The sequence below is a fragment of the Vigna angularis genome, chromosome 8 (assembly GCF_016808095.1).
Source record: "Vigna angularis cultivar LongXiaoDou No.4 chromosome 8, ASM1680809v1, whole genome shotgun sequence".
Taxonomy (NCBI): Eukaryota; Viridiplantae; Streptophyta; class Magnoliopsida; order Fabales; family Fabaceae; genus Vigna; species Vigna angularis.
In genome coordinates, this window is record NC_068977.1 from 34242498 (window position 1) to 34259179 (window position 16682).

The following is a 16682-nucleotide window of genomic DNA, read 5'->3' on the forward strand; positions in this document are numbered from 1 at the left end:
AATGTAAAAGCTACTGCTTACAACATAGTCACGCTACTTAGTTTAAATATGATAAGAAACCAAACGCACGTACTCATTGTCACGGTATCATGCAACGTCAATTGATTGGATTGAAACCAAAGAAGAGAGAAAATCGACATTCAAGCAGCCAAACACGTGTAAATTGATATTCAAGCTTCGAACATTAAAGTCTACATTTGATTGTTTATATCTAGTCCATTTAACCTTCTAATTCCCGCAATAAAACACTACATAAACTGAATTTAACGGCTACTTTTGTGGCAAACCAGTATGCTAAGGTCCCTGATATGTGTTTTTTCTGCTGCTATGCTCGTCAAGCCAAGCTATAATATCACCAAGCACGTGAAATATAGTTTCATCAGGTTCACCTTCAAGTAGAGTATGGAAAGCATCCTTATAGAGGCAGAGTTTCTTGTCCTTAACTTTAGCTTTCTCATACAAAGCCTTGCTAGCTGATGGATCAGTAATTATATCAGCCTCTCCATGCATGATCAACAATGGCAGAGAAACCTAGCAATTAAAACTCTTCCGTCAGTCTCTTTACCAGAAAGTTCCACCAGAACCATGTCCCCTATCTCAAGGAAGTTATTATTAAAATGAAACATGTGCAATAGCTCAAGGAAGTTACAAGACTTTGATACCACAAGTTTTTTCCTATAACTATGCATTAGCTTTGGTTTATTCGTGCAATCACCAAAATATCAGGAAAATTACAACCAACTTGATATGTTGTTTGCTTGTTTCTTTTGTTTTAAGGAATTTGGTTGTTTGTTTACTTTATGAAATCTCATTCAGCATTTCAAATATATAATTTATCTCTTCATATTAAAAAGAAAGTCAAGGGGAAAGATATCATATACTTCTTCCAAACGCTGTTCTAGCTCCTGTGTGGCTTTCAACAGCTCCAATGCAGTTCCCAGTCTTGGTTTATCCTTGTAGAGTAACACATTATAGGGTGCCTGGAGAAAATCACATAAAGATCATGAACAGAAAACGAAATGGGTTATTTACTGTATTTAATTTCATATAATTCAAACATGATGTGGTACACCAACCAGTTTTCTCTTGTTCAGATCTCTAAATATATTATCTTTCACCTCTTCCTTTTGTGGAACTAACTTAGTTTTGGGAAGAACTTTGGCTACACCAATTAGTATTTGCTTCACCAACCAATGTGGAATCATATCCTCAGCAAACTACTCAAGAAAACTGGTTAGTATTCTTGCATATGGATAGAGCAATCAAGTAATAATTATAGTTGTTTAAATTCAAACCTTGCACAAAGGTGCAATAAGTGCAGCACCATTCCATGCAGTAGGTTGTTTGAAGTGAATATTCAAGGCAATGGCTCCTCCCATTGATTCACCCAACAAGAAGCTTGGCACATCTTGATACTTGTTTTGTTCTGTCATCCAAATTCAACGATTATTACACGTTATAGTTAAGAAGTGGACTTTAAACTTAACTTAACTCTACAAAATCAGTTTGTAAGGTGAGGTTTGTATACACTTATATATTTTAAATTGGCCTTATCTCTAGTCGAAGTGAAACTTTTAACCATTATTCAACTGAAAATGACAAACCACTGCATGGATTTGTGCTAGGACAAAATTTAAATACAATTCGTTAACTATTTCCAGTGTTGTTCTTCAATTAGCATTAAACTTCTTAAATAAAACTCTAGTTATGATTTGATAGAATGTGATAGTGCTAAATGTTGTAAATATTGTCTGTGTTGTTCTTCAATTATACTAAAGTTTTCTAATTAAAAGTTCTAAATGAATGACTTCATGTAACATTTGAGAAAACCCATAATGACACTATAAAGAATTATTTGAAATAATGGAAAATTAGATCTTACCCTTAATTTTTGAGAAATGTTCGATGACATCATTGACTAGATTTTCAAAGCTAGGAATATAACCATGAAGACCATCTGATAGGCCAAATCCAGGGTAATCCAATGCAAATACTCCATATCCAGATGATGCTAACTTCCTTGCAACTCCTAAAAACAAGAAACACATGATGATCTATCTCTTTTTCTGCATAAACATATTAAACTAATCTCTCATTTATTATAGATCTTTTCATGCCTTCAAAGTAAAATGTGCAGGTGTCTGCGTATCCATGACAGTAACAAATGATTGCTTTCAAAGGAGAACTTTCTGGAAGCCAACTTTTAGAGAATATTTTTATTCCTCTGGAGTTCACTTCATAAACCTGTACACAAACAAATATTTGAAATTATTTCATCAAATTAATGATAAGTCTTGTGTCATACTATTACTTAGAAATTCATAAAATGTAATTAATGACTAAATATGCTTAATTACACATGAACACACTTTTTTGTATTGGAAATTTCTCATCCCACTTTTATAATTTGTTCTTCACCCTCCAAATTTAAATTCTAAGTCAACTTTAACTAGAGCCATAAAGATTGAGCATAAATGGAATGAGAGCATATAAGAATCATAGTTCTTTACCTCTTTCGTCTTCACCCCATCTGATGGTAACTGCAGCAAATTTCAAAAACAGAAATGAGCTACAATAATATTCTCTATTTTTTTTTTTACATTTTATTGTAGGAAATAAAAGTATGAGCTACAATGTGATGAAGTTAATATGCAGAATATCATCCTTTTTGGCCCTCATTGTTCTAAACAAAAGACGTACAAGTAGATGAGTTTGAGCATTGTTCATATAAGTCTCTTTCAAAATTTAGTACATGTTTTTGATAAAATTAATTTTTATCAAAGTTGATTTTACATTAACTTATGCTCATATGTTTTCATTACAAAAACAAATCAGTAACAAATTTCAGTAAAAAAAAAAAATTATCAAGACAAAAACTGTATAATGTTGTATAATTTCAACTCAAAATTCATTTTTTCAACCAAAGCAATGTACTTGGACTAGTTTCAGAGTGATAAATAATCCATTGTTTTTCATGATGAAGACAAAAAAGAAGTTAGTTCAACTACAATATATGATTTTGTGGAATATGTTAACCAACATTACTTTCAAGAGGATATTTTAGAGAATATAAGTGAAATGAAGCATAGCTTAATGTGATAAAGAGAAAATACAATACTTACCCTAAGCAAGCAATGATCAATGGCAAGTTGAATATCCTTAAAAGCCTCACGAGCACGCCTTCTAGCAGGTGCCTCATCCAAGTTGGCCAGAAAAATGGTTTGCAAGTCATCACTCATATATTTAATTTCTTGGTTTTTGCTTCCAACCATGGCTCCTCTTCTCTTGTTATGGTAATGTATGTGAAGAAGAAAAAGAAGGAAAAATTTATAGTATGAAGGAGTGAAAGAGAGGTTCCTGAAGAAAAGGGTGACATGCATTAAGTTACATTTGGTTAGATGGTAGTGGCTAGGTCAGTATATCAGAGGAGTTTGGTTCCAGAATTTAATTACAAGCTGCTGCGGAGTTAATATTTTCTCACCTTATTCATTTATTACATTGGATCCACTCTTCTTCACCACTCTTGCTAATTAATGTGCTACCTAGCTCTTTACGTACTATATACTATATATGTATAAATATCAAATCACTAAACATCTTAAATGCACTCTATGATTACTATACTATTTCTGTAATTTGGATGTGCATGTATCAAGCTCAGTACCTTTTGTTTTTTTTAGATGCATAAAAGAGGAGATAAGGAATAAGAGAAAGAAATTGAACACACTTTTAGAAATTTAAGAATAAGCATACAATGTAATATAATATTATATTATATACGTGGTATTCGATCATGTTACTTATAGCTTTTAAATATAATACCGTTTACTGGATACCTAGTACTAGATTATTGTAATTAGTAAAACTGAGAGGATCACTATCAGATACTCTACGATAAGTTACTGATACATATGGAATACTTACGAGGGATACTTTGGGTTGTACGTATGAATGGGTAAGTTTAATATTCACTAGTAAGTGTGAAATATCGGGTATTGAATATTATGTTTTCCGAATCAAAGATTACATCCATTCTTTGGGTTAGGATATCGTCTATTGATATCTATTTCTACGTGTCCGAGATATTTTCACAATGAATAACTTAATAAAAAAATAAATACAATTTTTCACAGATGAGCTGACCATTAGTCTTTGGACCAATAAACTCATAACTAAAATCATCGCCTATAATCAATAAAACATTCCTATAAATATTATCTCAATCATACTTTAATTTCACTTTTTGCATTAATTCAAATTTAACTAAAATATTTGACTATAATACTAATTTGTATAGGAGAATTTTGCCTATATTCCATCATTTGATAAAAAGACTTAAAAAAGACTTAAAAGACAAATATTGGATAATAAGAATTTGCGGAATGAAAAACAATTTTAAAAAATACGTTCGATCTTATAAGAATATATATAAAAACGTTCATAGTGCATTCGTTTAGGATATTAAAATAAAAATAATATCACAATCTTTTATTATGACTTTGCTCATAATTCGTTAGTGTTAATTTTTCTTTATGTATATCTTCTTACAAGAATCTAAAATAATATTAAAGTTCATGTTTCGTTTTAATGGTCGACACAGATAAATAATAAGTAAAAAATTATAAAGTATTGTTTGTTTGGCTTTATAATATTAGTGTTAGAATAAAGACTGAATTTAATAATAAATAATCATATACAATGCATTCTCGTCCATCTACCTCTGTTGGCTTATTAAAAACTCCACCCATTTTAATTTAACCATATACAATGCATCAAACATATGTATTTACAATTTTTATTTTGTAATCGTTTATTTAGTCAAAAGTTTGATTTTAGAAATATTTTCATTTTTTTCCCAATCAAACACATACTTTATTTTTCTTTATTGTTTCCCAAATACTTCATAACACTTAGGGCATACAATTACTTCACACTTATACTATAAAAATATGTGATTTTATTAGAGATTTTTTTTTCATATTATTAATGGTTTTTAACTCTGATAAATATATTTTTCATGATTAGAAAAATTAGCAAAATAAATTATTATCTGTAAAAATTTCCGATGAATTTGTTTGTAACCGTCAGAGAATTTTACAAAAATTATCGTCACTTACAGGAATTTCTAAAGTGCAGTCATTTACGAAAGTTTTCACTCAGTTTAAAACAGACAGAAAATAACCTCTATTATATTATGTTATTTTTGTAGTGTTAATTCATGATTAAAAGTCAGTAACTAAAACAATTTCAACATAAAAGTACAAATTATAAATTATGAAAGAATTAACAACTAACTTAAATTATTAAAATATTTTACTCTATCCTTTGAAAATGGAACCTTTGATTCAGATGAAGATGTCTGAAAAACTGACACTCTGAAGACTTTTCTGAGTTGGTCTGAGCATGCATGTGCTTCCATCAGTAATCAATTACTGTAATTTCCTTATTTAGTGTTGAGAAAGACATTGTATTATTTTTTTTCCATTGATGCCATTTTCATAGGTATTGTACAACATTACTATTTATTGTATATATTCTTCCCAACACCCTTTTTTTCTTTTCTTCAGTTTGACTCAGCTCACTGCATTCTTAATAAATGCCCTTATCTCCCTGTAGCTAGCTTTCAATTATGTGTTTCTAGAAATGAGTCATTTTAAAACCTTAGAAAATTGAAATTGATTAGACATGTTTGATTAGGTGGTCAACAAAAGTAACCATATCTTGAGGCTGGATTTATGATAACGATATTTTGATAACGTCTTTTTACAATATTTTAACATCATTTACATGTCATTTTGTTATTGTTTTATATTAGTATTTATGATTATTATTATTCATTATGGAATAATTTTGAACAAAAACATATAGATGGTGTTAAAATGTTGTAGAAAAAGTGTTGTCAAATCCTTGATTTAATAGTGTTTTTAGTATGATATATGAAAAATATTTCTTCATTAAATTTGACTTAAATGTACACATGTACTTCTACTTAACAATTATTTCATGTATTTTTTTTTCTAATAGTTCTGAACACTATGAATTATACATTTATTTAATTTTTTTTATTGGTTTCATGTGTTTTTTTATTTAAAAGTAAAAAGTTTTTAATCATTTATTATAAAAAAGTATTTTTCTTGGACATTTTTCTAAAAAAAATTAAAACAAGTTTTTGATGATCCTGTGCTTATTTTTATAAACACTTCACAATTATGGGCCATTACTTTATCAAATAATTTGGCTCTGGTCTTAGTTGCCATTTATGATTTATATAATTTAATATAAAAATTTAATAAATTATTTGGACCAAAGGATAATGTATTGCTTAAATTCACGGAAAAAGCACCATTTTAGTAATTTTTTAGAAAATTTATTGAAACAGACAAATAAAAAAAAATCATGAAAGTAAATAAGATGACACAAATGTGAAGAAATTAAGTGAATATAACACAACTTTAGTTTAAAATATTTTTATAATTAAAGTTATGTCAAAGGTGATACAATTTTAAATTAAAAATATTTTAAACTAAAATTATATTATCTTGATACAACTTTTACTAAAATTCAACTATAAAATTGTATCAATAAGACTTCAGTTAAAATACAATAAACTAAAACCGTGTTACATCAACACGACTTCAATTTAAAAATACTTTACACTAAAATTGTTTTCACCTATCATTAATGAAATGATGTCACTCATCAATAATTTTTTTTTTCAAATCTATCGATTTCAATCATTTAAAAAAAATCACTAAAACAGTCTTTTGCCAAAATTTACCCATCTATAACAATAAGTTACACTTTATAAGACATTTAATAAAAAAAAAGTTATATTATCCCCATTTATCTTTAAATTTGTCCTTCTTATCTAATTTAGTGTTGATATGAAAACATTTAGTTATTATATCTCCTTTCATCCATATCTATAACTAACACTCATACTTTCCTCTTTTCTATCCAAAAGATTAATGTTCGAGATCAACTTTTTTTGTTTAACTTGTATATTACCAAATTTATTATTATTAATTGACTTTCAGTCTTTTTAGTTTTTGTTTTAAGTCTTAATCCTTCTTTTGTTGACCCGTATCATCTCCCAAACCTCCTTAATTAATTATAGATTAAAATTCCTTCTCTTTAACCAGCAGTCCAAAACTTTGAAGGGTTGATAGATCCGCCAGTGTACACAATATTAATACAAACAAATAATAAACATTTCTAAATCCAAATCTCACTTACCTAATTATTCTCTCTTTCAACATCCCTTTCAGGATTTATATTAAATTTCTCTAAAGAAAGTAAATTTTGATTATCCAAACTTCTTTAATTTTTTTTTTGTAATTTGTATGTAATGATTTTAACTTACATATATATAAATTTATTTTATTTTTTTGAATCACATAAATATTCATCCATATCCTTTATTTTCATATGCTGAGGTTACAAGATAGAAATGGATTATATGGTTGTTAGAACATCATTTTCCATTTTATGAATTATTTAAATATACGAACAAGTTTTTTTTTTCTCTATTTTTTATGTCGAACTTGATTCTAAAACATGAAATTTCAAGATAATTGAAATACTCTACGTGATAAAACATTGAAGGAGTTTAACAGTGATTAAAAACAGTCTATTTTTGACACATAATTACAATAGAAGAGACAGGTTTTACAACATATCAGTTTGGAAATGGTGGTGTTTTATTTATGGAAATTGGAGGATTGATGTAATTACACAATGTTAGTTTCCTGATTTAAACAGATTCACCAAATGGAGTCCAAATTGAATGGTTGCTCCTGTTGCTGCTGCTGTGGCATACATTCTTGAACTTTTGAAGAAGATGCTGTCAGATTTGAACTTAGGTCAGTTCCAACTTGGGAAACTCCTTGACCCATAAATGATGCAAATTGATCTGTAGCTGCTGCTGCTGCTGCTGCTTCTCTTTGTTGATAACTTCTAAGTTGCAATGCCTTGAGAAGCAAAGAATTTACAGAAGAAATGCTTGGACTTAGCAACCCAGAAGGCCATGGTAGTGATGGAAGAGAGGGGACCTGATGAACATCATTTGCAACTGCCCAATTCATTGCCAAGTTCATGCTTGTGTTAACACTATTACTCATATCAGCATTCATGAAACTGTGTCCTGAAATATTGTCAGTGAGTCCACCTGAAGAATTTGCAATGCTATTTAGATTAGGAAGCTCAACATCACCAAATTCATTGACCACTGAGACTGTGTCACATGGAGAATCTGGTTGTGATGAGTTTGTTTGCTGTGGTTTCTTCACCAGTAAGCTCTTCTGGAAAACCCTGCAAACCACCCATTCATCCTACAAAAGGAAACATATCATAGCAAAAGTTGATTTCTCAAACCACAAAAACCTAATGATCATATATGACTTGAAATATTATTGGTGAAATCTGATGCATGCATGAAGTTACTAACCTTGGAAGGTCTCAAGTGATGCTTGTTTTCGAGTCTATATTCGTGCATGACCCAATTACTTTTCTCTCCCCTTGGAGCTCTACCTCTATAGAAGACTAGGGTTTTCTTCATTCCGACCAAAACACCAGTACGATAAATTTCCTTGTCTTTTCCTGTTGTTTTCCAGTAACCTGATTCAGTCGCTCGGTTTGTCCGAAGTCCAGTTGGATACTTTCTGTCTCTTAAGCTAAAGAAGTACCACTCTTTTTCACCCATTGAAGCCTTACCTGTTCCATCACAACATCAATATGTCAATCATCCTTATCATTATTTCATTATTTTATGTTCTCTCTATAATTAAGAGTTCAAATAATATATATATATATATATATATATATATATATATATATATATATATATCATATGCATGATTGGTAAGCCACGCCGCAGAAATAGAATGGATCAAACTTCTATTCTATGTTTTGTACATATGCATCAGTTAGAAATTTGAAGTTTCTGGGGTGAAAGAAACTGAAAAACTATTATGAAATCAATGACTTCCTTCCATTCTGTTTTTCCGTTGTAATCAATTTCAAATTTCTCTCTATAAATATTTTTAAATTAACAAGTTACGTCATAAATATACAAAGAGATTTTGTCCAGAAAAATCAAAGCCTCTCATCTAGCCATGTACAACAAAATACAGAAGCTAGCTAGTAATTGAAGGAGAGTTAGATAAGAAGAAATCATGGATAGATATAAGAGGAGAGATTATGCTGAGAAAAGAATTGTGATGTGAAGTTAATGACCTGGTAGGTCCCATGGTTCAGATTTGTTGAGATCAACGACTGCTATAGCTTTGGATGTGAAGCTAGAATCAGAAACCTTCTTTGTAAGATAACATGTGATGAGTTCTTCGTCTGTAGGATGGAACCTGAATCCAGGAGGCAGATTTTCCTCCATCAGATTGATCAAACCACCAGCAGCAGCAGCAGCAGTATAGCAGCTTCTGATACCTCTTCAACTGAAGAAGCTATAGTTTAAAGAAAGTGAAGAGGGTGTACCTCAAATATATGGGAAAAACACCATCAAAACCTTTCACTTTAAGGTTTTATTATTCACCCTTCAACCAGAAGCATTTCACACACACTCTTCTTCATATATCTTTGTTAAATATACAGCTATCACATTCTTAAACATTTATGTTCCTTTTTTGACAATAGTCCAACAAGGGCTTAGATTTACCTAATTGTTGCTTAGATTTTCGTGTATTTACTGAACAAACCTAAACATTGACTGTATCAATGTTGTGTGTTATGTGTCATTTCAATATTTATGTACATACGTAATGTGAAAAGATGTTATATTTTTGAGAAATTTTAGGGAAGACTAGTGGATATGATAATGTCTGTGCACGAGGGGGTTGAGTCTCTGTTACACCATATTTGAGATATATTAATTTCCACAAATATATTTTCTGTGATCCTGTCCAACCACCTTCACCCATTTCTACCCACCACATAAATCTTTCACGCTAATCCCAATGGGAACATCGACTCATCTGAATCATATTCTCTTTAATTATTTTTTAAATATTGAACTTTTATCTTCTGTGTTGTCCACACTCACACCGTCATCAGGGAAATTAAAATTACAAGTTTTGTATTTATTTTGACGGTGTATTTGATACGTAGAGAAGAAAATAAGTCGAGAAGAAAAGAAAAAATAAATAAAAGGAAAAATATATGTGGTTTGGTTTGAAAAATAGAGAAAAATAAGTTAGAAAGATGAGATAAATCGAAGTAATTAACTATTATGGAAAGATCAAAATCAATTTTTGTTTTTTAAAAAAAATCAATTTTAAAGTTTTTTTTATGTGTTTGGGATTATGGGTCAATAATTAAGTTAGTTAATGAATTTGATTAATTATTGTAGTAAAGTTTTAATTTCACAATAAATGCAATCATATCCTTCTTTACCTTATATCTATATTTATAGGTTTCGAACTAGACTTTTAATTAGGATTGATCCAATTACGGTCCAAGAGTTCATAGACATGTTTAATCTTGTTAAACATGTTGGATTTATGATGATGGTTTTAATATGTACTACTGATCGGTCATGTGTGGAAATGTTAACCGATCGATCAGTGGTGCTCTGGGATTTGAAACAATGTTCATTCTTTTAGAAGAGTTGATTGTTCGGTGAGCAAAAAAGTACGTTGTCTGAAGAGTTATACTATACACTATAATTAAAAGTTACTCGTAACTTATCTATATTTAACAATTTTCTACTACTAAAATTTTCATTTCTTCTTCTCCAACAAATCACCTAAACCAGTAATTGATCAGATAATTTTTTTTCCAAAGGCTGTTTAATTTTCTTAATTTTATATATTCAGTGAAGGAAAACTGCTGATGTATATCACATATGTCCCAGATTTCTAACAATGTATCAGTTATGATTAACCAAAGTTTAAACAGCAACTTATATAAGATAAAAATGATGCATGCATATATTGTATGGGAAGCATGTACAAACAGAAATGTAATTAAAAAGAGACAATGTAAAATCAAACAAAAAGACTATGTGAAAAATGTCGGTATTACCTACGAGAATGTTGATTTCCTGTTCATATGTACCTAAGTTTTTTTTTCCAATGTTCATGTGCGTGTTGTGACTAATATTACCGAGTGGTTAAAATGGTGACCAACCCGCGACACTGTGTTCATATTCTTAAGGTAACCCTTTCTCTTTGACCAGGATTTCATGTGTTAATATTTAACTATGGCCTCTCCTAAAATGTCAATCCTAAACAAGGAATTTGTGAGTGTTCTACGTAATCATGCATACATTAGGGTTTCTAGAAGAACACATGTATCCATACTCTTCTCTCTCTCTCTAACAATAATACCTTTATTTTTTTAATAAATTTGGCAATTGGGAACTCAAGCATAAACCACAAAGTCAAAAAGCCAGACATCAAATTAGGAATTGTTCTATTTGGCACATGTTTGCTGGTAGTTCAAGCTGAAATTAATCATACATCTGTCCTTTAGTATTATATATCGTGTTTACAAATTTTAAACCTAATTAAAATTGAGCATTAGTTGTAATTTCTTCTTCTTAATTTTTCACTTCCTTCTATCTTTTTGTCTTCATTCAAGTTTTCAAACATTCACCCTTTCTCTCTCTAGATCTCTTTCACTCTCTATCTCTTTCGAAGTTCAAATTAAACCTATTAAACTACAACAAATCTTCCTTCTATCAGCTTAATATTGTACTTTTTTTCACCTGAAATTTCGTCAAACCGTGTTTCATTTTATAGATAATTTTTTATTGTTATTATATTGTTAATGTCTTGATTTTTTATTGTGGTGCATTTTAAGTGCTCATAGACATGTATGTATATGTGATATTATATTCACCTTTTGTTTTCAGTACAGATAATTATAATATCAAAAAATGTTTCAAAGTTCAAAGTTTGAATATTTATGCACATTCACCAATCAAAATAGTTTTAAGCTTCAAAGTAAGCATCCACGCTAAATATAAGTTTCATTGTTATTTTTCTATATATGATACTTGGCATATGAAACATATGTTGTTTAAAATTTTTTATTATTATCAACAAAGAAATATATAATTATAGTTTGTTTGTTTGTTTTTGTACATTTTTATAATTATGGACATGGGTTGGAGTACTTTTAAGTACTATAATTGTATTTTATTTTTTTGTCAAAAAAAAAAAAGAAGTTTTCTATGAGCAGATTTGAGTTTCTTATGTTAAACTAAGACTTGTTGAGACTTTGTTTAGAATTACTAGAATTTTAGTTAAGAAAAACTAATTAAAATTTGTGAGTACTTTGTGATAGAAGACCTAGATAATGTGAGTGTAGCTTGATATAATGATGGATTTTGAGCAGGAATAAAATATTATTGTGAACATTTACTGGATTGTATTTCGAGATATTAATATATAAACATATATAAATGATGAGATTATGATGATGACAATTTAATGTCTTTTTTAGATGGTGGATAAATATATGAATTTGTGAACATGTTTTAATTGTGGTGAAAATTGTTAGTAGTTTTAGAATGGAAATTAAAACTTACAAATGAAAAAGCTTATGATGTTTGGACTTTGCATATTATGTAGTAAGCTTGAACAAATACAAACTTTGTTGAATTGGAAAATTGTTGAGTTTGTATAGTTTAAAGGTTAAAACATGTTTGTACTGGTTAAGCAAAAGAAAAAAGAAAAAATTGTGGTTATTTTTTAATCGACCTATTTGTGGGAAATGATGTTATCTCATGTAATTTTCCAGTGAAATAAAAAAATAGAAAATAAATAAAAAAAGAATTAAAGAATGAGATGAAAAATAGAGGCTGAGAAATTAACAAAAGAAATGAACAAACTCATAGACTTACCTTTCCAGGCTGAGAAATTAGCAAAACCAATTGGATTCTGATTTCTGAAAACAATTTTTTAATTAGAAAAAGAAATAAATAAAAAACAGCTGAATATATATACCAAACATTTAAAATAGATGACTTGTTGATTAACTTTTGTCTGGTTCTGAAATTATGTATATTATTTTTGTATGGTATGATTGTTTGTTTGAATAAACACTGATAAGACGATATGATTAAACAGTCATATAGTACAATTTTATTTTCATTTTTTTTACACAGTTTTAATTCCTATTATCGGAACATTGTGGTGCTAAGGAGACTTTGTCAAATACACAAGTGAACCCAACTTTTTCATTTTAAAAGTAGTAAACAAAGTTGTGTCAACAACTAATAAGCCAGACAAACTTTATGAAATAAAATAAAATCACAAAATAATAATTAGGTTTAGTTAAGTTTTAATTACTATGAATAAGTGTATAAATCTATAAAATTAAAAAAAAAATATTACTAAGAATTCATTTCTCAGAAAACAGAACTTTAGTAGTAAATAATCTGTAAAATTAACAAAAAAATATTTAAAATTCAGTCTTTCAAAAAAAAATTGTACTTGAACAATAAAAAAATTAGTTTAGAGAAAAAAAATTCCTAATAATCTATAAAAGTCAATAAATTAAAAAGTGGCCATTAAAGGAGTTTCTTAATAATGCTAAAAGCACTTGCAATTGACGTCGTCTTTTTGAAAAGGCTTTTATTCCTTCGGTAGGTAAAGATCTCACTCAAAACTCTACACAGACAAAACCTTTGCCAGACAAAAATTTTAAGATATTTTAATTTGGTGAAAAAAAGCATTTAATACATAGACAATGATACTTTAACAATATTTTTTTGACAACATTTTAATATTATTTACGTATCATTTTATAATTGATCCAAAATTACTTCAGAATCAATAATAATAATCCTAAACACTAAATAAACCAATCACATACGTAGATATTATTAAAATATTATTAAAAAATACCGTGAAATATCATTATCCTTAATATATTTATGCAAGCGTGCCGAATATACAATAATTTTATTAAAAACATATAATTCTTTGTACAGAGTAAAGTTCATACGTGTCAACCTTAGTGTATGGTTTGGTTTTGGTCTCTTCTTTCTGCATTTGTTTCTGTACGTGACACATAAAAATAAAAGTGCACTGTTACAAACTTGGCTATTGTGTGCACTAAAAACAATATTTACCCGTTTTTTGTGGAAAGTGTTGTCGAAATTATTGTTTTTCCTTTTCTTTTTTTCCTGCTAATAAGGAAAACTGTGTTTCAAACCAATTCCTAAGTCATGGTTTAAAATACAAAAGAGAAAAGACTTGAACATAATTATGTAATACCATATGGCCATGCACGAGTCAATATATACTTTTATATCATATTACCTATCAATTTTATTCACGAACACATCCACTTTGATTTTTAATTTCGTTATTCTTTTTTTACTAATAAACACTTGAGTTAAAATTCTAATATGTAATTATATCAGCACATGATAACTCAATTAAGTGCTAAAATCTTATAAGTAACTAGAGTCTGTCTCCAACAATTTCTTAGAGATTTTACTATAAATTTCACATATTCACACCAACATTTTACTCTACTTTTTTTTGGTAAAATATTTCTTCGAGGAACTTATAACTATTTTATGAAACTCATTATTATTTAGATAGAAAATACAAGAAAAAATATAATTACCAATAACAAAATTTTGTCAACAATAATAAAATTTTCTAGGTAAAATAAAAATTTTAACTGAAAAATAACAATAAAAAATTCATCAATAAAATATTTTTCAATAAATATCATAAATTATTTTTTTATATATCGGTAATTACTAAATATTAAAATCGGTTGATAATAAACCTTTGGTAATTATCTTAATTTGGTTATTCTTCTTCTTTACTCTTTTTTCTCCTTCTCGTTAGGTTTGACGTTTATTTTACTCATGAATTTTAAAATGGTCAAAGCTCAAAAGTAGGAAGTTCAATACTTATTTTATCCACTAAATTTACAAACAAATTACTAAAACATTTAATTACTAACAAATATTATAAACAAATTTTACGAACAGAATTTACTAGTGTAAAAAGGAATTTTCAAAATATCAATTAACGATGTTTAACAAGCCATCGTAGTAAAAAAAATGCATAATGACAAAAGTACAATTTCTGCTAACTTTTTAACAATAATTATCTAAATAATCATTGTTAAAAATAGAAATGATGACGATTATATAAAGATTCATTGTTAAAAGTGGGACATATAAGAAATAGCGACCGTTATATACATATTTGTCATCGAATGTGCAATACTTTCATAAAAAAAACACATGCTTCCTTATCCCTTCACTTTCATTTTCTCTTCCTTTGGCATCTCACAATTGTCGCTACTGCCAATGGTGAACCTATAAAAGCATCTACTAGTCACAAACTGCTCTGCACAAATCTCTACAATCGAAAAACACTATCGATCTCTCTACACACCACAAGTTTTTGTCGTATCGTGCTAGATGTAAAACCCACACCATGAGGCTTCTTCATGAAGCTCTCCACACTACGATGTGAGACTCCTCCACCGTGCTGCAAAACCCTCACCGTGAGTCTCCTCTTCATCACCTATGGTGGTTGGAACTTTATATTTATTAAAAAATGTTTACTTATTTCTAATTTATCTTTACAACTTCACAAACAAGCAAATGGTTATTCCATGAAAAATTTATGTGTCAAATGGAGATGTTTTATTGTTTTACTCTAGTTGGATTACCTTTGTTAATCTCATTTTGATATGCAAGGCGTTATTCTTTTTTTGTTTCGGTGACTTTTAACGACAGATCGTCGTCGTTTAAGACTTTTAACAACGAATATTTTAACCGTTGTTATTTTTGTTAAACTTTTAACAACGTCAACATTTACGATGATTCAAAAACTATTATTAAAGAACTGTTTTAACTTTTGTGGAAAGTCCATTCTACAACGGTGTACTCACAAATTTATTATCGATAGATACCATTAGTCAAAAAATCTAACTTATAAATTTTACTAACTGGTTTAAAATATATCCGTAGAATTCATTAGTGAAAATTTGATTTACTAGTGAATTTTTTTCATAAATAATTACATAATTTATGGTAGTGAACATGAAGACAATTAAAAAATTTGACAAGGAAACTCGTATATGAATTTGGATACCTTTATATTTATTTTTAATTTATTGATTAATCTTTTTTCATAAAAAAAAAACTTTTTATGAGTGCAAAATAAAAAATAAACACAAAATTGATATAAATAACAATATTAGATCATGGTTATGCAACTCTACCAAAAACATTTAACTATACAAATAAGATTAGAAAATTAAATTATAAATGGTAATATTCTAACATATAATGTCATCAAGATAATTCCCTTAAAATTTATAATAAAAAGACTATTTTATTTATTTTGTTTCTGATGTATATTATAAGTGATGATACACTTGAGTTTGTAGTATACACCTACCCATTGGTATAATATTTTTATTTTAGCTATAAAAGGGAAAGTATTTTTTTTTTGTTAGATGGTGTATAGGTATAGAAAGAATGAAGGGTGCCCATCTAAAATTTTTAATATATAATGGTTAGCAAAATTTACTTCTTTTATAAAGGAGAAATATTCAACACACACTTATCTTACAAGTGAAAGCACACTAATGAATTCTCAAATTTGCTATTGTACAAGGGAATGTCCTTCATCATATAAAAGGCATATCCAAGTCCCAATATATCAGCTGTAGAAGACCAGCAG

At 28.6% G+C, this 16682-nt stretch overlaps 2 protein-coding genes across 2 annotated transcripts; both read right to left on the minus strand.

The window, feature by feature from the left end:
- Positions 1-100: 100 nt before the first annotated feature.
- LOC108345247 (caffeoylshikimate esterase) lies at positions 101-3375 on the minus strand. The gene is made up of 8 exons (XM_017583834.2): positions 3123-3375; positions 2511-2540; positions 2118-2244; positions 1883-2029; positions 1296-1426; positions 1077-1217; positions 882-980; positions 101-531 (listed from the first exon to the last, which is right to left on the minus strand). The coding sequence occupies exons 1-8, from the start codon at positions 3270-3272 to the stop codon at positions 295-297; spliced, it is 1062 nt and encodes a 353-aa protein (XP_017439323.1). The 5' UTR covers positions 3273-3375; the 3' UTR covers positions 101-294.
- Positions 3376-7592: 4217 nt separating this feature from the next.
- Positions 7593-9534, minus strand: LOC108343813 (NAC domain-containing protein 92). Its single transcript, XM_017582204.2, has 3 exons — positions 9235-9534; positions 8447-8712; positions 7593-8330 (listed from the first exon to the last, which is right to left on the minus strand). The coding sequence occupies exons 1-3, from the start codon at positions 9386-9388 to the stop codon at positions 7764-7766; spliced, it is 987 nt and encodes a 328-aa protein (XP_017437693.1). The 5' UTR covers positions 9389-9534; the 3' UTR covers positions 7593-7763.
- Between the last annotated feature and the right edge of the window lie 7148 nt (positions 9535-16682).

What these genes read in the sequence shown, in the direction of transcription:
- LOC108345247 (XM_017583834.2), bottom strand. Translation starts at nt 3,272, where the DNA reads ATGGTTGGAAGCAAAAACCAAGAAATTAAATATATGAGTGATGACTTG. An exon ending in TTGATCATTGCTTGCTTAGG is followed by an intron (nt 2,541 to 3,122) that starts GTAAGTATTGTA and finishes AATTTGCTGCAG; the next exon opens with TTACCATCAGATGGGGTGAA. An exon ending in TTATTGCACCTTTGTGCAAG is followed by an intron (nt 1,218 to 1,295) that starts GTTTGAATTTAA and finishes TTTCTTGAGTAG; the next exon opens with TTTGCTGAGGATATGATTCC.
- LOC108343813 (XM_017582204.2), bottom strand. Translation starts at nt 9,388, where the DNA reads ATGGAGGAAAATCTGCCTCCTGGATTCAGGTTCCATCCTACAGACGAA. An exon ending in TGAACCATGGGACCTACCAG is followed by an intron (nt 8,713 to 9,234) that starts GTCATTAACTTC and finishes GTGATGGAACAG; the next exon opens with GTAAGGCTTCAATGGGTGAA. An exon ending in ATCACTTGAGACCTTCCAAG is followed by an intron (nt 8,331 to 8,446) that starts GTTAGTAACTTC and finishes TTCCTTTTGTAG; the next exon opens with GATGAATGGGTGGTTTGCAG.